This window comes from Polyodon spathula, chromosome 1, assembly GCF_017654505.1.
Source record: "Polyodon spathula isolate WHYD16114869_AA chromosome 1, ASM1765450v1, whole genome shotgun sequence".
NCBI lineage: Eukaryota > Metazoa > Chordata > Actinopteri > Acipenseriformes > Polyodontidae > Polyodon > Polyodon spathula.
The window spans coordinates 47,387,216-47,410,917 of record NC_054534.1 but is presented as its reverse complement, the minus strand read 5'-3'; the positions used below and the strand labels follow the sequence as shown (position 1 = coordinate 47,410,917).

The window sequence follows — 23,702 nt, the reverse complement described above, 5'->3', positions numbered from 1 at the left end:
GTATCACCTAGCAACAATGTCAGCGACAAGGTCAAAGTTCAGTTAATTTTAACTCTCAGCGACGCTATCAGCAGCGACTGTCGTTTTCGAGCAGGGCGATGAGACATCGATTATTGCAGATCGCCTTGCTCTGAGCGGTGGAGTATAAACCAGACTTTATACTCAAAACAGTTTTTGAATTGTAATTATTTTGATAATATAACACATTGTGTAGAGGTCCTGATATGGTAACACACTGTTACTAATGTGATACAGCAATGGATTTCAAATGTGTAAAAGTTTACAATGGTAAAAGCCCTGCAAAGTATAGTGAAACATTAGTGAAAGCATGGTGAAGACTAGGCAAGCAGCAAATGCGTATAAAAGCATGGTAAAAACACTGTGCACATGCCCAATAATTAAGGTGACCATATGGCTCTGTGTTCAGTCGGACAGTTGGGATAGTTTAGGCTTTTCAGCTTGCAACCCAATGCATTCTGCTACATTTGACCTGTCTCAGGTACCATTCTTACCTTTAAGAGAAGCAGAACTACACTTGCCAGAATGCATTGGGTTGCGAGTTGAAAAGCCTGAGCTGTCACTGCCCCGCTGAACACGAAGCCTTATGGTCACCTTAACAATAATAAACTTTTATGGCTGTTAATACAATGCCACCACTGATAAAGGCTCTTCAATTTCACAAATGTAACCTGTAAAGTCAAATAAATCAAAAATTGCAGTAGGTGTCTACATTTTCTAGTTGTGTTGTTGGTGCTCTAATGGAATTTTGTTAAAAAAAATGTTTTATTATGTTTTTATTGCACACAGGTATTATGAGACAGGCAGCATTAAGCCAGGAGTCATTGGAGGCTCCAAACCAAAGGTCGCTACACCAAAAGTTGTTGACAAAATCGCAGAGTACAAACGCCAAAACCCTACCATGTTTGCCTGGGAGATCAGAGACCGACTGCTGGCTGAAAGAGTATGTGACAACGACACAGTGCCCAGCGTCAGCTCCATTAATAGGTTTGTGCCAAAGGAAACCTACAGGGAAAAACAAAATCAGTCTGGACATTTGTAAAGCAGCCCTGATTTGAATGTAGTTAAATATACATGTTCATAGAGTAATACAATCCCATTAATCATATGAAATTTGCAAGAAGCAAATTAGTTGCTGGAGAAGTTGATAAATTGTTATGTTGATTGGTTTCTTACACGTTTTATTGTTAGAATTATTGCATTCCTCTCAGAAAGTGTGCCTTTGCACTTGAATGAAAATATAACACCAGCAAAACATTTTATGATTACTTTTTTATGGTAAATGTATTTAATAAGTTAGTATGCTACCATTTTATACGGTACACGGTGCTTATTAGGTATATATTTAAACCCCATTTGGAAAAACAGAACCATATCATCAATTTGTCTATTTAGAACATAACAGGCAATATTATTACTGCTGCAATAGCAGCAAGAACACGCCTTTTTGGCTCACACAGTGAAATACTGGGAGGCAAGGGTATAGCGCTTGTGTTCCTACAGCTAAAATTACTATTGTTGAATGTAAAACAGCTGTAAAAACTTGATGAAGTACTATCCGTAGAAGGCTTCATTCTGGAACATGACAATACAAAGACACCACTGAATATTATTTGGAACATGGCTGTGGGACAGAAGAGCATTGAAATTATTAGATTCATTTTTTTAAGTAGAATAAAATATACAAATCTTGACCATTTCTATTAATTGTCATATAAACTTGTTCAATCAAATTAAACAAAAGTCTCAGTTTTCTGCTACAGTATGTCTGTTTTAATATTATGTTTGGTGCTGTTGCAGTCTGTAACATACACATTTTCTTTCCTCCCTTGGTATCAAATGGCCTTTTCAGGATTATAAGGACAAAGGTACAGCAGCCCCCAAACCAGCAAGTCTCTGCTTCCACCCATAATATAGGTAAGCACATTGTTGTAATGCATCATGAAATGTGCTGGTGTCACATCATATTATGTAAAATTAAATTGCAGTGGAAGGCATAAGTAGTTAAATGGTGAGCGCACGGGGTTACAATGTCTGGCATACTTGTCTGTATCTTATTAATGGGTAAGTAGCTTCATTTTGTTTATGTGTCGCTGTTCTGATCCATTTTTTATGATATTTGTGATCATTGAGTCCTGTTGCTCAAATGTTGATGGCTGTGGAATGTATTGATGCCTGCTGAATCGTAGTTGCCGGCTATCAACTCTGCTGGCCCAACAGTATGAAGACGGTGCGGCTAGATAACAGGAAGTACTCTGAAAAAAAGTATTGGCAACAAGAATTTCCAGGTGGATTCTGATACAGAAAAAAAAAAAAATCAGATTCAGTATTGGAGCACAAAAAATGTAATTGAAAGACAAAAAAATCGATAAAATAACACCAGCTACTTAACCTTTAAATAGCTGTTAATGTGTGCCTACTATAAAATTCAGGGTTTAGAAGCAGGGTTAGATACTCAAGCTGAATAGTGTTAACAAATTTCTCTAATGTTATTGTTCTCCAATGATGTATACTTTCCTACCAGGTCTCTACCAGGTCCAAAAGAGCAACACTCATGGCTTCAGGACCCAAGCAATAATCTCTCAGATTAGATAACCAAACTCATGAATTCGTGAGATGGTTTCCTTTCTGAAACCTGCCACTTGAAACCAGAACTAGAAATCAATTTTAATTTACAACAAAATATTTGTTGTGAAACTGCACCATTCCTTTAAAACAATGAGGAAAAAAGTATATGTAGTGAACACAGCACAGATTATTATGATAAATAACTTTCATGTCAAGACACAAAATTGAAATCTAAAATTTTAAAAAGGCAAAAATAGACTACTAATGGTGAGTCTATAGTATGTCAGATAATTAAAGTAATAAATCAAGAAAAATGATACTTATTTGTTACATTTCCACTCAATTAGTCAGTAAGTAGGTCTGAATGTGTTTTTTCTTGCACTAACCAGCCCTGCCCCCCAATTCATTGTATTATGCCTACATCAGAAGAGATGAGTGAAGGCTAAGAACTTTTCCTTTCCAGCACATGCATTTCACAGTTAGGAATAGGCTGCTGAAGCACATATAGAGGGTGGGGCCACTTTACTAAAACAAAAAAGGAGTCACATAAAGCAAAACCATGCAGAGAAGCACCAGTTAGTTTGTTGCCCAACAATGGGTTGGGGCAGTTGCATCCCAGACTACAAAATCAGTACCACTGTGTCATATTCATTTAAAGAATTATACATTTCTCAGAAGACAGCTGTCAGCCTACATGCAGGACTTCTGACTCATGAGGGGGAATGCAGAAGTGAGAATAAATGACTCTAAGAAAAATACATAGGGATTTACCTTCCTCATTCAATTGACATGTTCTATAACCTACTGAAGAGCACTTATAGATGGGAAGGTGTATTACCACATCTTGGGTTGACTCTTTTTGGCCTCATTGCAGTTTCCACTGGCACCATAGGGACACTTTAGGCCAAGTCAACTTATTTTCAATTACAATATTAGCACATTTAACCTCCTAAGAGCTTGGCCAACAAAATGATCCTTGTTGGCGGCAGACATAAAATATATTAAATACAGGGCACATTTCTATGGTATGCTGGGATTTTAAAGTTAGCTATGTGTTGCTCAGTAATGTGTTCTCTCTGCAGCCTCCACAGTGTCGGTGACTCAGGTGTCATCGCTTACCAGTGACTCTGCCGGCTCCTCCTACTCCATCAGTGGAATTCTGGGAATCACCTCCAGCGCTGACGCCAATAAGCGCAAAAGGGATGAAGGTAAATCTTTCACTATTTACAAGCTGTATGATTCATGCATTAGAGAAATTCCTTCCAATGGCGGTCATTTGAAATAGTAAAAACTGTAGAAAAGGACCCAGTCCAGAAGTTTTTATATTGAATTATGATCAATAAAGACAGCTGTCTATTGAGTCACATATTTTAAGAATTTACTGCAGTTATATTTTCTTAATCACACTACCCAAATGCAATCCAAAACATCTACAGTGGCTAAGTGTGTACGATAAAAGTTTTAAAAGACTGTTAACTGTGGTTTCTATTATAAGAACTTAAGACAAGCATTGCTAATACCACTACATGCAAGGCAAGATTTATAACATTAATTGAAGTTATTCTACAAACAAATATTTTACAATACTGTAATAAATTAAAAAAGTTAGATTTGTTATTAGTTTATTATTATTTTTATTATCATACATGGTGAACGTTAATTTTCCTATAAACTTCTATGTTTTACAGTCTTATACATGCTGGTGGCATGAGGTCTGTGTACAATAGAATTGCCTGTGAATAAGGTTGAAGATAACCTTAATTTTTAAAAACAAACTTTACCAACGGTGCATTAAAACAATGATCTACCATCGATACCAAAACAAACAACAAAAGCTGACAGATTTAAAGTTATATCCGCAGAAGACAGGGAGAAATTTGTGGAAGAGCAAAGTAACACAAATACTCTTAGAAAAATAATGTGGCATAAGTGACCTCAGCAGCATGGCCTCCATGGGATGTGAGGCAGTGTCGACTGATAGCCTCTATAGGAGAGGCTCTTGAGTGACGAGGACATCAGCCAACTCCACCCTCCAAAAAAGCCAAGCAAATTTTCTACTCTGATTCTTGACAAAATACATGTAGTTTTCCCTTGCACCTCCCCACTCACCCAAAATTTTATTTATTTATTTATTTTTTATTCTGCTTTCCAATGTTATTCTCAACATTTCTATTAAAAATAAACATGGCTAGTTCTACAATTTCTGTATGTTATGTCACTATGTATGATAACAAATAAAACACACCAAAACTGTACATATAAAGCTGTAATTCTATCTGAGGATTCTGGTGACATGATAAATCACGAGAGCTAGCACTCAAGTTATTTATGTGTCAGCAGAAACGCCTGATAGAATTACAGCTTTATTATTATTATTATTATTATTATTATTATTATTATTATTATTATTATTATTAATAATAATAATAATAATAATAATAATAATAATAATAATAATAATAATAATAATAATAATAATAATAATAATAATAATAATAATAATAATAATAATAATAAATAGAATTGCTGTGTGGTTGGTATGTCTATAATATATTTGCCACAAAATGCCACAAAGATTGATAATATGCATATTATAACAATTGTAATTCCTTGCAATTATAGCCCAGTTGACAAGATTTACCAAAATATAGGTTATTATAATGAAATTTATGGATACCCATAACACATATATATATATATACACCTATATAAATGTATACATTATCTGGCAGGGTTGTAACTTTTGAAAGTATTTTTGTAGTCCACAAGTCAAAGCTGATGTGTGCAATTAACCTTGCATTCTGATGTAGTGTACGTTTCATGCTCCATGGGGGAAATCAGTCAAACATAGCTTCACCTCTGTGCCAGTTTTAGCTGTTTCTGATGTTTTAGTTTCCGCTGCCCCCTACATTGCAGTACCAGTACTTTATAATGTGTTTGATGTGTTTTTTTAACTGCCATCCAAGTGGCATCTTTTTGCACCCTACTGAAACAGGGCTGTGGTACCTGGAAATCAGTAAGCATTTGCAAACCTATATTTACACCCAGGTTCTAGACCCAGGCTTTACTCACTGCTGATATCATCACCTCAGTAGAATACCACTGTTAGTAAATAGCATAATAATAGGAACAATTTTGCAAGACCTTAATGGGAAGAAGAACACAATTGTACAAACTTAACAAATGTATTCCTGTCTGTAATTTACAACAGTATCCATAGGCCTATTACAATTACCTTTAGTTTGGAAACAAATATTTTGGCAAATATAAATCCATTCTGTAAAGAAAGTGAACGATGACCAATGTGTGTAGCTTGGATTAATGTATCCAAATGTAATCTGTTTATTGCACAAATTAGTATTTTTATAAAGCCCCTTTTTTCCAGGGAATTTAATTTTGTGATTCAAGGTATTTTAATCACTTGTATATCTGCACAGAAAACAAATACATGTAATATTTTATATAAGATCTTCCCAGCAAAACCAATTCCACAACGTGTTTCAAGCCCCATTTATAAAGGCCCCACCATTTTCCTGATTATTTATATGAGAACAGTGAAAATCATAAATGTTACACAAAATAATTATGTGAAACATTTCCTCTCCTTTCTTTAACATTTATTGGTTTTTGTTGGCTATGATGTTATGTTACTGTATAGAATTGATAACCCTAACAGTATTTTAAAACTTCGGGAATCAAAACTGCCTGTTTGGGTCATTAAAATAATATTATAATATGCCTGTCTATAACAACAATAAACTCCAGGGAGGTTTTTTTTTTTTTTAAACAGTGAGCAAGCTTCTTTGAGAAGGAAAAATCTAAACTATTTAATAAATGATCTTTCCAAGTAGTTTTCAGTTCTGTTTTTGTAAATGCCTTGGCATGTGTGTGCAAAATACAGGACCTTTTCACACAGGTTGCTCCTCAGGCTCCAGTAGAAATTATGTAATTTGCTTGCCTTGCCGCTCCACTCGCACTGCATCCAATAAGATTTATCTGCTTTGCACGGCTCCCTAGACCTGATTGCTTACAGATGTACCTTGTCTTTAACGCAGCAGGTTATCCAACAGGCAAGCAACAGGGAGAAGAGAAAACAAACTCACACGCGCATGCAAAACAAACATCTTTATTGGGGGACGCACATTAAAAAGCCATTCCACCTAGAGGGGCCTGCGGCAAATGGACTTGGAGCAGATGTTCTGCCTTGGTGGGAGATCTGTTGCTTTAGTTGGTGCCACAGAGCAGCTGTCAGGGGTTGACAAAGAAAAGGGGGATATTTACCAAGTAGCCTTGCTGGTTCTATTGAAGACACACTAGACTTGTAATAGGGGTCTTATTCAGGGCTCAATAAAGAACTTTTACTAAGCCGTGGTAGCAAAAATCTTGACAAAAACATTATACAAGTGAACTTGGAATAGTACTTACTATATTGCTTGAGATTTTAATTCTGTGATGTGCCCTGTGCCTATTTTTGGAGGCAAGTGGCCTGCCACAGTTGTTAACAAAAAACACTTTCAACAACTTTCCAGCCCACACAGAAATTGTTAGTTAAGAGCTGATAGCAGAAATTTGCTGAAACATGAATATTTAGTCTTTCAGTCAGATTTAGTAACCAGTGCACGGACAACAATGAATCTTCTGAAAATAATTTTAAATGTATAAAAGGAGCTGTTACTTGATCCAATCTGTTGTTGTTGTTTTTTTTGCTAGTTTTATAACATTAAAGTTGTTTTTATTCCTTTCAGACAATGTTCCTTTGCCCACGCACTAATTGCTAACTGGGGACTTTTGGGTTCTTTCTGCTGTTTTCTTTATAAATATATATATAAAATATGTGACATTTAATTTTTGTCTCATAATGCAGTGCTTCCTTTTTAAGACTAAAGAAAGTGACATGCTAAATAAAAAACTTCTGTCACTGTTAATTCGGTTTTGTGAACCAGTGTAAGGTGAAGGATTTACAAAAGGAGCTGATTACAGTTGGAAAAACAGTTTTCCTAGTTCCTGGGCAACACTGCCTTTGTTTGTTTGTTTGTTTTTTTTTTTTTAACAATTGTTTATGAATTCAGAGGTAAATTAATGTTAGGGATAATTAGATTTTCTACAGCCAGGCGCTGTACTGGAAGGTACACCTCAGTCCTGGCATGAACACCCCCTGCTATTCAGGCCTAGCCCTCTCTCAAGCAGTAACAGCAATTTTGTCATATTTTGTGGTGCTTTTTGTTTCCACTTGGGCAAACTGTAGGAGACCACGGAACTCATTTTACTTTAGCCTCCTACAATACAAACTCTGTTCAATGCCATTCTTTTTAGGCCTGCCTGTCTGTCAGCAAAATGGAGCACATTAGATGGACAATTAGCAATTGCCTGCTAACTCTGATTAATACAATATTAATTAGTACTACATGCACTGACGGAACTGCCATTCGAAACAATGTGCCCAAAACAGCTTTTAATGATTAGTTGACACAGAGCAATACTGTCAGGTCAGCAGGTTTGCGGATGAATGATCCCATCCTCAGAACAGTGTACAAGCCTCCAGTACAAAACCAGTGACTGTAGCTTGTTATTGAAATATTCATTGCATTCATTTTGTGACACCAACCCACAAAACTAGGGACATTAGGGTTAATTGTGTTTACAATACAGCAGTCATAACTGAAGTTTGTTCTACTTAGACATTGCAGCAAAACACTGACAAAGTAAATTTATTTCTTTATTCAGATACAGCTGTGATACACCTTACTATAATTAGGGCTTCTGACTTTTGGGTTTAACTGATAAAAACTGATATAACACCTCTGATACAAAAAAAATTAAAATTATGTATATCCAATAAACACCAGAAAAACTGGAAATGGTCAATCAATTCACATTGACCACCCCTTTCCCTTTAAAAAATAAAAACCTTTTCCAGTGCAGCTGGGCAATGTCCCTCCTTCCTAACGTTCTGAATACTTTAAACCCATCACAGCTGCTGAGTGGCAGCACAATCTTGCACTTCTATTGGAGACTCCGCTTGCAAGATTTAAAACAAGATTACAATCAGGAATGGAGGCTTGTTCGTGGGATTTAAATCTGTATTACAGTTAAAATACGAAGGATTTAAAACAGAATGGCAAATTGTGCCGAAATGTAAAAAAAAATCTACACACACAACCCTCAGAAGAATGTGCCCGTGACCACAGGGATTTCCTTGTGGAAGACGGTAAAGGAAAGAAGGTACTATTTAAGTGTGCAAGTACTGTTGAGTTACTACTGAACATATTTTGACAGAAAAAAAAATCGCCCAAGCATTTTGGAAGGTAAACGAAAACACTAATTTCATACAGTGTATAAAAAGCGAAAGCTCAGAAAAAAAAACAAAAAACGGTTTACATAAAACTCGGAAATAACTAAAAAAAAATAAGCATCAAAAAAAGGAAATTAATAAAAACAGAAGCCCTAACTATAATTCATTTTGAAATTTCGTTCCGTTCAGATGTGCAGATTCTAAAATCCAGCAGCATACAGTTTTGAATTTTTTTTCTGAAAATACCAGGGTATAAAGGAACTGGCCAGAATAGTGCCTTTAGATGGTTTGGTGAAAAAACAACCGTCGGCCACTGACGGGTCGTTGGCGAAGGTTTATCAGAGAAAATGAGCACTTGGCTGGGCAGAATTTTGAGATATGTCCCTTACATTTTAATAGCTGGTATCACAGACAAAAAGTAGCCAAATTGTGTTTTTTAAAACTGTTATTTTTTTGACTTTTTTTATTATGCATGTTTTCTTCTATTCGTTTTGATTATGAGGTCATCACCAGTGCAGAACTTCAATCACCACGATGCCCTGTATAGTTTATCACATCTTCCCCTGTCTTCAATCACCATGATGCCCTGTATAGTATATCATGTCCTCCTCGTCTTCAATCTTCACGATGCTCTGCTGTATATCACATTCTCCCCCTGTCTTCAGTCACCACGATGTCCTATATAGTATATCACGTCCTCCTCCTGTCTTCAATCAACATGATGCCCTTTATAGTATGTAACATTCTCCCCCTGTCTTCTATCACCATGATGCCCTGTATAGTATATCACATCCTCCCCTTCTTCAGTCACCGCAATGCTCTGCTGTATATCACGTTCTCACCACATCCTCCCCTGTCTTCAATCACCGCGATGCCCTGTATAGTATGTTACATTCTTCCCGTCTTCAATCACCACGATGCCCTGTATAGTATGTAACATCCTCCCCTGTCTTCAATCACCACGATGCCCTGTATAGTATGTAACATTCTCCCCCTGTCTTCAATCACCACGATGCCCTGTATAGTATATCACGTCCTCCCCCTGTCTTCAATCACCATGATGCTCTCCTGTATATCACATTCTCCCCACATCCTCCCCCTGCCTTCAATCACCACAGTGTCCTGTATAGTATATCACGTCCTGTGCAAGGGATGTGTAAACTCTTGACTGTGCAGACATTTAAAATACGCACTGGGTATCAGAAAACTCGTATGTAGGGAACCGGACAATGATTTTTTTTGTTCCTGGTGGCAAGACTTAAAAAGACTAATTTGATTTCCCCAAGGCACCGAAAATCGAGCGGTCAGGCAATTCTTAAGGTACTGCCTATAGAAAAGAGTACCGGAAAGGCATTCTGGTGCATTCTGGCTCGACCACCAGTGGTCCTGATGCAAGAAGTAGGCTGGTCAAACACATATTTAGTTCGGATTGGGCAGTAATTTTTACACCAGATTCAATATACTGGGGATATTTCTCTCTTCCTCTTCTCAAAAAGGAAGGAAATTATTTGCAAAAAACTTTGTTAATGTATTAGTGGCTGAGCAACAGAATACAGACAGATGTTTAATGGCAGGGATGGCCTCACTGTCACAGGCTATATGTTGTGCTGTCATACTAGTATGTTCTGTCTTCACCATTTCTCCAGTGTCTTAGGAACTATGTTGGCAGATAGCACACACATGCGCTCCAAGAAGGTCTATAGGGAGCACTTTGGGGTGCGATACACAGTGCATCCCATGGTGCCCAGCTCATACACTTAGTGAACCATGATGATGGATGTCTCTTGTGTCTGAAGAGAGTTGTAGCAGGGCTGGGGCCATGTACATAAGGAGGGGATTTCTGTGATTGTTTATTGTAAATGTGAGTGTTGTGATGGTAGAAATAAATAACTGTGGGATTGGTTTTAATGGTGAACCTGAAACTGTGTGTGTAGCAGCTTGCCTGCTGTGTTTAGTTATGGGAACAAGCAGCATGTGTGGACCAGAAGTAGTTGGATGTCCCAATCCCGCTGGTGGGTGGCGGTGACAATGGCAAGCTGGGCAGAGAGGTTTTGGTTGAACCTCTCCACCAGCCCGTTGCTCTAAGGGTGCAGTGGCATGGTACTGGTCTTATAGATACCCAGGCGTTGACATATGTCAGTTAAGACCCTAGTTTCAAAGTTGAGCCCCTGATCCGAGTGCAGCTTCTGTGGCACCCCAAACTGACAAATAAACCTCTATAGCAGGGCTTCTGCCACCATCCCCGCCTCTTGCTCTAGGATGGCGTAGGCTTCTGGCCAACTCGTGATGTAGTCCATTGCCACCAGGATGTAGCGGTTCCCCCAAGTGAGGGAAGGGCCCCAGAATATCAACCCCCAGTCGCTCCATGGGCCCCCGACTAAGAACTGTTGGAGTGGACTGTTTGACTGGCCTGGGAGTCCTTTCCATGCAACGCATTCTTCATGGCTCACAGTCTCTGTCTGCTGGTAGACATCGAGCAACACCGGTGTCATGCTAGACCTGGTGTCCACCAGCACGGTGCAGGGGACCCCTTCGATGCAGACTGGGATGTAGCAAAAGTCTCTCACCCTTCTCTCCTCACGATCACAGCTGGGCTTGACCGACTGATGTCAGCTACCTGTGTTGGACCCTTCCCGGCTGTGGCAGTTGGTCGTGGAATGCACAAGTGCCGTCAGCTGCTTCAATGGGCAGCCCAGCCCCGGCTATGCTGTTGGTCGCTGTTAGACCCACAGAGGTTGTGGCTGTGAATATTTTAGGCATGATTCTTAAGTGAGCACCATATTACACTTGTTCCCCAAAATTTGAACAGTATAATTTTTTTCAGGGCAAAATAGTACTATAGTACATTTTTTTTTAAATAAGAAAACATAACATTACCAAGTCTATACATTGATATATATATATATATATATATTATCATCTCATCTTAAATCTGAAAGCACGCTTGACATGAGGTTTAGTAAACTGCAGTGTGAGACCATAACAGGCCTGTTACAGATAGTGCTTCAAAGGGTAAAAATAAAAAAATAAATAATAAGGGAAGCTGTATGTGGGAAATGTAGAGTAGAAAGGCGTAGAACAGCATTTGCCCAGACAGCGCTATAAGAGATACTTTATTCTGGAACTCTTCCTTCAGAAATGAAGGTCTTTAGGGATTTGGAAATATTTTGTAATAAACTTAACACTTTGCAGTCCATTTATTCATCGCATGTCAGGCGCGTCAGGTCCAATTTATTTTCACACACACTGACAAGCGGACATAAAAGTATGGGAGAAATATCTGCACGTAATGACTATTTAGAAGGACTAGTGAGCAAAATAGTTATTTAGAGTTATTACACTAGGTTCAATAATAGACATAATGATCTTGTAGAGTTTTTCGGAGACGTTTATAGCCTATAAAGACTCAGACCTACGGCTGCGTCGATAGAGGAACAAATATAGCACAATCGCAGTGAACACCAGGTACCCCGATATTGTATCCGGAAAAAAAGCGAAGGATACCAGACTGCCTATTTTACACATGCTGTTTTTATTTTTTTTTCACATATTTATTTTTTTTCAGCATAAAACAGGTTTAAAAGGCACTGAATCACAAAAGGACACTCAGTACTGTATCTCCAGCCAAGCCCCACCCCTTGTTCGCTGTATTTTTCACATACCTCTTTATAGACGTGCATACTGATAAATCCTCTCCTGATCACTCGTTTTATCACTAAACTCCTCAATAATGCCTTGATCCAAGTTATTATTGTATTACTATAACATCTCAAAAAGCTCTGCAAATATCTGTGATATTACATATACTTCTGAGTTCTGGATGCAGAAGCAGCTATCTCCTTTGTTTATATCCGTGTTATCTCTGTGGTCCATGGGGCTATCACATAGGCCTTTTTTTCGTCTCCTATTGGTCTCTCTCGACTATTGAAAGGCTTTCTCTGCTTCTTCTGGAGAAAAGACCTCCTCCCCCTTCTCCGGCAGCGAAACTGCTGCTGGGGTTGGCTGTCTCCAGACTGGCCGGCAGACCTGTGCTTTACGTCTTTTTGATGATGTCGGCAACAGGCGATGCTGAGGGTTGGCGGGAGCAGGCGGGACATGCAGAGACTGGAAAGGGAAAATGAGCTGATAATGTCGGACCTGGTCCGACATAGGACGATGCAAAGGGTTAAGGCGTCCTTGGGCGAAGCGAGTCCTTGGGCGAAGCGAGGCTGGCATCCTTGGGCGAAGCGAGGCTGGCATCCTTGGGCGAAGCGAGGCTTTATTGGGCGAAGCGAGGCTGGCATCCTTAGCGAGGCTGGCATCCTTGGGCGAAGCGAGGCTGGCATCCTTGGGCGAAGCGAGGCTGGCATCCTTGGGCGAAGCGAGGCTGGGCATCCTTGGGCGAAGCGAGGCTGGCAGTCAGGACAAGCTGGGGTGCGGGTGTTGGCCCTCTTTTCGGCCACTGCAGCCGGGAGGTTCTTCCCCGTGCTTCCCTCAGCAGCCTATGCAAGGGCTGCTGAGGACCGCCAGCATCTAGTCCTGGCCCTTGTGGTGCAGGGAGAGGCAGCTCCTGCTCCTCTCCCCCTGATGGTGATGGAGGCAGAGGCAGCTCCAGCTCCTCTCCTCGTGATGGTGGGGGAAGTGATACCAGCAGGCATTCACCCTCTGCTGGTGGGGGAAGTGATACCAGCAGGCATTCATCCTCTGCTGGTGGGGGAAGTGATACCAGCAGGCATTCATCCTCTGCTGGTGGGGGAAGTGATACCAGGGCATTCACCCTCTGCTGGTGGACAGGGACCCAGCAGGCATTCACCCTATGCTGGTGGACAGGGACCCAGCAGGCATTCACCCTCTGCTGGTGGACAGGGAACCCAGCTGGCATTCACCCTCTGCTGGTGGGACAGGGACCCAGCAGGCATTCATCCTCTGCTGGTGGGGGAAGTGATACCAGCAGGCATTCACCCTCTGCTGGTGGGGGAAGTGATACCAGCAGGCATTCACCCTCTGCTGGTGGACAAGGACCCAGCAGGCATTCACCCTCTGCTGGTGGCGGAGGCAGAGGCAGCTCCTGCTGCTCTGCTCCTGCCGGTGGAGGTGGCGGAGCAGGGCAGAGGCAGCTCCTGCCGTGGAGGTGGACAGGGACCCAGCAGGCAGCTCCTGCCGGTGGAGGTGGCGGAGGCAGAGGCAGCTCCTGCTGCTCTGCTACTGCCGGTGGAGGTGGCGGAGGCAGAGGCAGCTCCTGCTGCTCTGCTCCTGCCGGTGGAGGTGGCGGAGGCAGAGGCAGCTCCTGCTGCTCAGGCAGTGGCCTGCTGCCGGTGGAGGTGGCGGAGGCAGAGGCAGCTTGCTGCTGCTCTGCTCCTGCCGGTGGAGGTGGCGGAGGCAGAGGCAGCTCCTGGCTGAGGCAGAGGCCCTGCTCTGCTGCCCGTGGAGGTGGCGGAGGCAGAGGCAGCTCCTGCTGCTCTGCCCCTGCCGGTGGAGGTGGCGGAGGCAGAGGCAGCTCCTGCTGCTCTGCTCCTGCCGGTGGAGGTGGCGGAGGCAGAGGCAGCTCCTGCTGCTCTGCTCCTGCCGGTGGAGGTGGCGGAGGCAGAGGCAGAGGCAGCTCCTGCTGCTCTGCTCCTGCCGATGGAGGTGGGAGCGGCGTGTAGTCTCCTGGTGGTGGAGGTGGGAGCGGTGTGTAGTCTCCCCTTGATACAGGGGACTGGTGCGGCTCTTCCTCCCTTGCAGGAGACTGGTGCGGCTGTGGAGACAGTGGTGGGACCTCTGCCTTCCTCTTCCCCTTTCCCCTTCTCTGCCACCTCCTCACCTTCCTCTCCTGCGGCAGTTCCTCCTCTCCTTCCTGGTAGGGGCAGCGCACCACCGGGTGCCCAAACTCCCCACAGGCAAGGCACCAGCCTTGGTCCTCTAGACCACCGAGGAACTCCTCCAGGTCCTGGCAGCCATCTCTCCAGTCCCAGCCTTCCATGTTTTTTTTATTTTTTTTTGTTGTTGCTGTGGTTTTTTTTTTTTTTTGACAAAACACCTCTCCTGGTCTGACGCTTGGAGGCGCTGTTATCCCACGCAGGACACCACGTGTCACAGAGACGGCCGAAGTGGGCGGCGTCAGAACCAGGAAAGGTAATGAAATATACAAAACACAGGACGGATGAAATGAAATGATGAAGACGCCTGTTGGCGCCGGTTTATTACAAAATAAAAGGTTTAACAAACACGAAAAACACAGGACACGGCACTCTACGCCAAAATAAATAGACAAACAAAAACAGACTACAACTTACTACTACTAATTTCCTCCGTCTCCAATCCCGTTCTCCGCTCACCGAACACCCAACCACCAGTATGTGCCAACGTGCATCTATATATACTATTGTGCTGGGATTCAATTACCAATTAATTATTCACTTGAATCCCAGCACGTGAATTAATAAAGTGCAATTCCCCGTGCTCACATATTACTACATTTTACTTGCACGTGAAGTGCTGTGCAATCCTCGTGCCTAAATACACATATACATTTTTAAACACTCGTGTTACACAGACCCGTTTATATCCCGTGTACCAATGTCTATACACCAACAAAACACACCAAAGGTAACATTCCCACTTGTGGATCATTTTAATTAGCAGTATTAAACTATAAACAGCCTGGCTACAAAAAAAAAATGGTAACATTCCCACTTGTGGATCATTTTAATTAGCAGTATTTAAACAGCCTGGCTAAGCAAACCAAGTGCGAGAAGGAGAAGGGAAGAGGGAATGGGCTTGCCCCAGGTTCGGCTGCCAGAGCGGGGCTAAAGCAAAGAAAAAGTAAGTACATAAGGAAGATAAGCACGTAATAGGCCTAATATTTATTTAGTTATAAAACGAATGGTGAATAAGATGTCTCTGATATAAAGTGCCAGCGCAGCTTTTCTTCAGTTCAGATACTGTATCAAAAAGGAGAGACAGTTACGCAATTTAGACTGAGAAGTTGTTTATAGTTTGAACAACACCTGTACTGTATTTACTGTAGAAATAGTCGATGAATCACTAGTATAGGGAATTGGAAATTATATCCAAGGCGTGTTATAATCAAGAGCCTGAAAGCGAGGGAGCACTATATTTATATTATATAAATTGTACTATAACTTGATTATGTAAGCTGTTGATTGTTATGTAGTTTTAATAGATAATTTATGATTTAAATGCTGTATGTATTTTTTATCAAATATTCTATAGGAGTGTATTGCTATAGTTTAGAGCAGAAGTAATATGGAAATTTATTACAGTTGTCATCAATGTCTGCCCAGGGACTGTCAATGTAAATTAGCCTACTGGCTAAATTGAAAATGCAATGCATCTTGTGCCATGCAAGTGACACTTATGTTATAATTGTATGTGTCCCTGATAAATAAACACAATAAATAAATAGAAATAATGAAAATATGAAGGAAAACATTGAAACACAGGACACTTAATTTATAATAGATTTCATTCTTGAATGTGTATAGACACACACAGTCTGCAAAGATGCATGTTAGATCCCAGTTTCACACTACTAGTTTTCCAACCTAGCCAGGAAGTTGCAAGGAGAAATGCAAATTAGCAAGCCAACCATGTCACTTCAAATGCCAACTGTCCTTCGGAAGAGCATTTTGCATGAGACTGTTCTCATGCAAAGTGCTCTGAATACGACCTGGAGGGACCTGGTGCCTCTTAACCAGCGGAGGTGAACCCTTGTGAAGGTAGTCCAGTCATTGGTTATTTCCAAATTGGTATGGGAGAAAATATCTTTAAAAAAATGTTTATATGAACAAAAACAAAGCATCCACAGCATTAGTGAAGCAGTGAAATAATGTTTTTATTTACTTTACACAATGCATTGTGTAATAAGCAAAAAGTTTTTAACAGACAGTCTGTATAAACAATGTCAGATATAGTCTGTATGAACGTAGTCAGACCCAGTTGTCAGTACCAGGATGTATCCTACATACTGTACTGACATGACAGTACTTTACAAAGACATGCAATACCTTCTAGCATCCGAGTGTCGGTGAAGGGGTCATCCTTAAGCTAACGACCCCAAACAATTATAAATTATGAAAACAACCTGGAAAGCAATAAACAGCAGGGTGTTCTCCAAAACATGGTCTGGTTGGCAGTCCCCTGATTTATCAAGTGAGCTGCAGTGGGATGAAAAGTGAGACAAACGATGCCATGAAACACACAACAATTATGGCAATACCTCAACACATTCAGTAACATAAGATTACTTCTAAAAATGAATTGCTACAATGCCTTACAAGCTTACATATTGCAGAGGTAAAAGATGGCTATTTTGATGAAAGCAAGATTTCAGCTAAATTATATAAACATGCTTGTGTTCTTTTGTTCCTGCAGCCAGGGCATAAATATAAATATACATAAAACAATACAATAAAAACTATGCATTACAGTAAGCCAATGTATAAAAATGAGTCTGAGACGTGATTTAAACATAGACAGGCTCTGAGTGCCTGATAGACCTTGGTAGGGAGTTCCAGAGACGAGGGGCCAAAGAGCAAAAGGCACAATCTGCCGTAGTTCGTAATTTTGTTCTTGGCACAGAAAGGAGATAATTTTTAGCTGACTGCAAGCTGCGTTGGGGAATGTAGCAGCAAAGCAGATCCTTGATGTAAGATGGACCCAGGCTATTCAAGGCCTTGAAGGTCAGCAGCAAGATCTTAAAGACAATTCTATATTTATAACCAGTGAAGTGATGCTAAAACTGGAGTTATATGGTCATGTTTTCTTTTTCTTGTTAAAACTCGAGCAGCAGAATTTTTAATGTATGGAACCTATTAACAACAGTGGAAACAGCCGGAAACAAGGCATTACAGCAGTCAATCCTCGATGAAATGAAAGGCATGTATCAGTTTCTCTGCATCAAACATTGACAAAGATGATCTAAGGTGAGCGATATTTCGTAGGTGAAAAAAAGATACTCTACAGATATTTTTATATCAGCATTTTTAACACCTAGATTTTTAACCAGACATAGGACTAATCTCAAGTCCATCAATGACCAAACTAAAACTACCAGCTTTACACAGCTGGTGCGGATAACCCAATAGCGTAACCTCTGTCTTGCAGAGATTTAATAATTAAATAATTAAATAAATTAATAAATAAATACATAAATAAATAAATGTCCAAGGCAGTGCCCTAACTGAACAAACAAGTTAACAACACATTAAAAGGGAGTATGTAATCTGCAAGAAATTAAAAATAATAATAGCCTTATTTAAACAGCACACCGAGTAGAAAAACTGCTCTGCAAAGGGCCAAAATAATTTTTACTCTCTCTATTTCGGTGGGAGCTGATGGGCAAAGCTACAGGATAGCTTTGAACTCTGAACTGGTTTGAACTCTCCAATAATAAATAATAATAATAATAATAAATAATAATAATAATAATAATACAGTAATAATACAGTAATAACAATAATATAAATAATGCCAAACATGATGCAAATAGCATATTTTCTATCCAGGGTGTCAACAGCATATTTTACTATGGACAGTTGGGTGTCAATATAATTTTTATCTATTGACAGTCATGTGTTAATAGTCATTCCGGTACTTTTTATTCTTTTGAATGTTGTACATTTAAAGTAGATAGAAACAAAAATATCACAAAACATGTGTGTCTTTGAATTTATTTATTTATTTTGTATTGTAACGCTCTCTTCGTGTCTGCGAGTGAAACAGGACTCGGGATACTAGATGGGATTCCAAACTTACAACTTTATTAACTGATCTAAATAAAAGCACAACAAAGCCATGTTTGGGCCGGGGTTCAGGCCAAAATGTAAAACTAACCTAATTCCCTCTTCCTCACTGACATCGTCTCACTCGCCCTCTCACTCTCACTCACTGACGTCGTCTCACTCGCCCTCTCACTCTCACTCACTGACGTCGTCTCACTCGCCCTCTCACTCTCACTCACTGAAGTCGTCTCACTCACCCTCGCACTCACTCTCACTGTCGTCATCTCACTCGCCCTCTCACTCACTCTCACTCACTCTCACTGTCGTCATCTCACTCGCCCTCTCACTCACTCTCTCGCCCTCTCATTCACTGTCACTGTCGTCGTCTCACTCGCCCTCTCACTCACTCTCACTGTCGTCATCTCACTCGCCCTCTCACTCACTCTCACTGTCGTCGTCTCACTCGCCCTCTCACTCACTCTCTCTCGCCCTCTCACTCTCACTGTCGTCGTCTCACTCACTCGCTCTCTCACTCACTCTCACTGTCGTCGTCTCACTCGCCCTCTCACTCACTCTCGCTGTCGTCATCTCACTCACCCTCTCACTAACTCACTCACTTTCACTGTTGTAATCTCACTTGCCCTCTCACTCACTCTCTCTCGCCCTCTCATTCACTCTCACTGTCGTCGTCTCACTCTCCCTCTCACTCACTCTCACTGTCGTTGTCTAACTCGCCCTCTCATTCACTCTCACTGTCGTCATCTCAGTCGCTCACTCACTCTCACTGTCGTCGTCTCACTCGCCCTCTCACTCACTCTGACTCTCACTCACACTGTCCCTCACAGTCACACAGCAACAACTCACTTAAGTCTGCACGCCTTGTCCCACTTGTGACTCGACCCCCACCCCCGTACTTGCCCACCATACGCACACACCATACGCACACCCACACACACACTAACTACCCTAACTGTGTGCCCCATACCCATACAATCCATATAACATTAAACAAGACATGAAAAACGAATAAGACAAACACATAGTCCAGCACAGATGCCATTGCCTGGGTTGTTACAGTATAATTAAGTTATTATTTAGACTATTGGAAATACCCACAACACGACATCTTGGGTTATTGCATACTTATACTGTATTACGTAAAATGTACAGCCATGGGCATACCAACGTTCAGTGACAAAGGTCCGTTGGGTTTTGGGGTTTTTTGGACAAATTGCACATGCAGATTACATTTTTAAAACCTTAGTATCTCTTTTAATTAAGACTGGGGCGATGCCTCATTTTTCACTATCGATATATTGTTCTCCGTGGGCTGTTCAAAGTTTCTGATATTTTTTTATAACCCAACCCTGATCTGTACTTCTCCACAACTTTGTCCCTGACCTGTTTGGAGAGCTCTTCATGGTGCCGCTTGCTTGGTGGTGCCCCTTGCTTAGTGGTGTTGCAGACTCTGGGGCCTTTCAGTACAGGTGTACATATACTGAGATCATGTGACAGATCATGTGACACTTAGATTGCACACAGGTGGACTTTATTTAACTAATTATGTAACTTCTGAAGGTAATTGGTTGCACCAGATCTTATTTAGAGGCTTAATAGCAAAGGGGCCAATGTCCACATTAAATGAGCCGTACCAACTAAATTCTGAAACCACGTTTTTTGTTGAACAAGTTTCCAACAACGTTCTTTTTCAATAAAATTTTTTTTCAGTTATAATCATATATATATATATATATATATATATATTATATATATATATATATATATATATATATATATATATATATATATATATATGTTATATACTGTATCAAGCCTTGCATATTGTTCATAAATGCATTGACAGATGTACTGTACTCTCACAGACCTACCTCTTTTTAAAAGGGATTAAAAACAGAAGGTAAAATGCATTTTTTTCAGGCAAGCACTGAATCTGTCACTTTTAAAATTAAACTTGTCAAATTCTGAAGCTTGTTTTTGTCAGTTTTTACTAGAATAGAACGCTGTGACTCATCTAAAGTAGATGCTCAAAACATTATTATAGTCAACAAAACTGTGCTTCCCACAGAAGATAATTCTGAGAAAAACATCATGTTGTACTACATAACAGCTCTTACCTGCCACGTTTCAGTACACCTGAAAAACATTAGCAATTGAAATGCCTAGTCTTTAGACAAATCCTATCGGGATCATTGAGTTAAACATGTTGTTCTTGTTGTGGGCAATCTTCTGCCCTGATCACTTCCCTGATCGTTATTACGACTCACTCGTGTGATCATAAATCTGTTTATTATAGCCACTCCAAATATTATATAGTATGTAACATAACAACACCCGGGACGACAAGAAAACCCCCTAAATACTAATATATTAACATAACATATCATACATTTAGGTTCAAACCTTCTTTTAAGTTTTGTAGCCGTTCCAAGTGAATAAACCTAGTTCAAGTATGGCCCACTATTCAAATTAGCTTTGGAAAACAGCCTTCCCCAGTTTGCTTGATTTGTTCTTTTAAATAAATTAATAAATAAATACATATATAAAGGAAATTAAATCCTTCCTGTCTTCAGGCTTCATGACAGATTAGTAACCCATGACTAAACCAATGTTTTATGTTGCCAACTTTGAGCAAAGATTGCTTTATTTGCCTTGGAGCAGTTTGCAAGTTTCCAAAGTCAAGCTTCTTGTTTGAATTGAATGGAAAATAGCCCCTGATGGCATTGTTTGTGTCCTGTTCATTTTCCTTGCACATCTTTCAACTAAAGAATGCCCTGTAAAAAGCTTTGCACACTTGACATAAATTAGCATTATTGTAGACTGAGGCAACCATCATCATTGTTAGTATAGGATATAGTTCTGGTTTGGGTTTTTATAAAAAAAAAAAAAATAATAATAATAATAATTTCCTCTTGTCCCCAAACTCTACTGTCGATAAAATAAGCCTTGTAGTCAGTGATTTATTTTGCAAAAGACAAAACCATGTTGTTTCATTGCACTGTAATAGCAGGTTATACATTATATGCAATTATTTGTCCCAATTTAACATTTATACTTGCAAATTAAAGAGCAGGGTCCTACAGCACATGAAACGGGGTACAGGAACATAGTATCTATTGTCAGCATCCTGAAACAGCTGTAAAGGGAGGGATGTATAAACGCAAGCCCCTATTGTCTTTCAAGACCTGCGGCCGAAACATTAGGGCTAGTGGGAGGAATGTGGTAAGCTTGTTGAGGGTGAGGGGTTAGGGGAGGTGGTGCTGCTGTGAAATGGCTGCTTTGTCTCCCCCCTCACACCAACCAGGCCTGTTGGGGCCTTCTTATTAATGGGAGCCTTGGTTCTCTGTAAGAGAGCTCATTAATAGATAATGAAGTTTGGAGAGATGACACAGACAGTGCCAAGGGGTCCACAACCCCCACTCACCCCTAACCACCACAATGAATGACTAAGCTGTTGAAAAGAGCATCCGGGGAGGGGAAGGGCCCAGGGAAGACTGGGGAAGGGGGGCATGCAAACTGCTTTTCAGTCTTTTGTTCTTCACTTCAGCTTGGGCTTTGATCTGCCACAAACCACAGCTTTTCAGATTTGGGGCTTCACCCAGGATTTATTCAGGGGCCAGGCCATGGTAAAGGGGAGGCATTAGCAATCTGACTCATAGCAACTTTCCCACTTACTATGCTAATTTATGTCAAGTGCAAGGAAGCAGGGTGGTTGTCTCTTTCTTTAACCTTTAGGCCGCCAGGCGTTTTTTTAAGGCATTGGTTGTTTTTGTCATAGACTTTTTTTCATGGGTCAGAGAGTAAGAGGAAAAGAAAAACATTTCATTGTTATTTAGGGGTTTTGTGTGTTTTTGTTTTTACAGGAGCAGGCTATTTTACATTATCTGATAAATTAAAATTACTTCATGGTGTTCTGAGTTCTCTCTATGATACTCAGGAAGTTTGAGTCATTCCTCATTTATGGCATAAAACTGGCATTCAATGCTCTATTGTATAAGCACTATTTATTACTGTATTTAAAATTATTTTATAATGAAAGAAAGTTGTTCTACAATCGAAAAACCTGATTTCCCTCAGGACTGTCTTACATCCCAATTATATTTTGGGAAATCAACTAAATTAATAATTACTATACAACACACATGCAGACTCATGAAGGTCACCAGAAGTTGAAACAGAAGCCCCTCTTTTTCTTTCCATTGTAATATGCAAAGAGTGCTTGAGAGATGGTCCATCCTGGCATGATTTTTTGGGAAGTGTTCTTTGGCTCTGCTTCGGCCCCCCATATTTCAAAAATAATTTGTTGCCCATTCAGCCATGGGAATACTGCTGCAGGGGCTGGCGATGTCAAGATGCTGCTCTGTACCAGCTAATGATAAATTAAGATTAGCATTAGAGTCAGTTTGAAATAACCGACTAATACTGCAGTTTATGCCCTTATATAGTTCACATCAAGAGCAGTTTTTGGTTAATTATGAGTCATTTAACCTCACAGTTCAGGTTAACAAGATGAACATTGATTCCCTGGCAAAGTGTGATGTTATCATGTTTTTATTATTGTAACAGGGCGATGCATACTGCACATGGTGGTACAAAACAGTTAGCTGCCATTTCCTGCAGCTAAAGGAGTGGTACTAAACACTACTCCAAATGACATACTGTCCTAGATTCTAGAGTGTCATTGAAGTCTCCAGGTTCAGCCAATGAGTTCTCAAATCGATCCCATTCATGTTTATAATGTATGGAGCCCGGGAGGGGACATGAGATAATATGATGTGCGCACAAAATATTACCCCGTGGCCACGAGAGAGTAAGTCATGCGCACAAGATATTACCCCGTCACAGCCAGTTTTTTTTTTTAATTTTTTTTTTTTGCTTGCTAATCAGTCTGTCTATTGTCTAGTTATACAACGCGTCTTCCAAATTCACATGAGCAAAACAAATGCGGACGAGACAAGCTACAGTACAAGTACAAGCTACAGCAATGCCATCATGCAGAATGAGTCACACAGTTTGGGCAGCACCGGTTCGCTTCCGGGCTGTGCAAAGACAAGACAAGAAAAGTAACCTGAAATGAGAAGTCATTTATAGTTGCAGAACTG

At 40.5% G+C, this 23,702-nt stretch overlaps 1 protein-coding gene across 3 annotated transcripts in view; it reads left to right on the top strand.

Moving 5' to 3' along the window:
* pax5 (paired box 5) overlaps positions 1-23,702 on the top strand; it is a 144,808-nt gene that overhangs the window by 38,695 nt on the left and 82,411 nt on the right. For all 3 annotated transcript variants that reach the window (XM_041256778.1, XM_041256787.1, XM_041256770.1), the window contains exons 3-5: positions 808-1,005; positions 1,871-1,935; positions 3,669-3,794. In XM_041256778.1, coding sequence (XP_041112712.1) covers positions 808-1,005; positions 1,871-1,935; positions 3,669-3,794 — 389 coding nt within the window. The remainder of the gene's footprint in view (positions 1-807; positions 1,006-1,870; positions 1,936-3,668; positions 3,795-23,702) is intronic.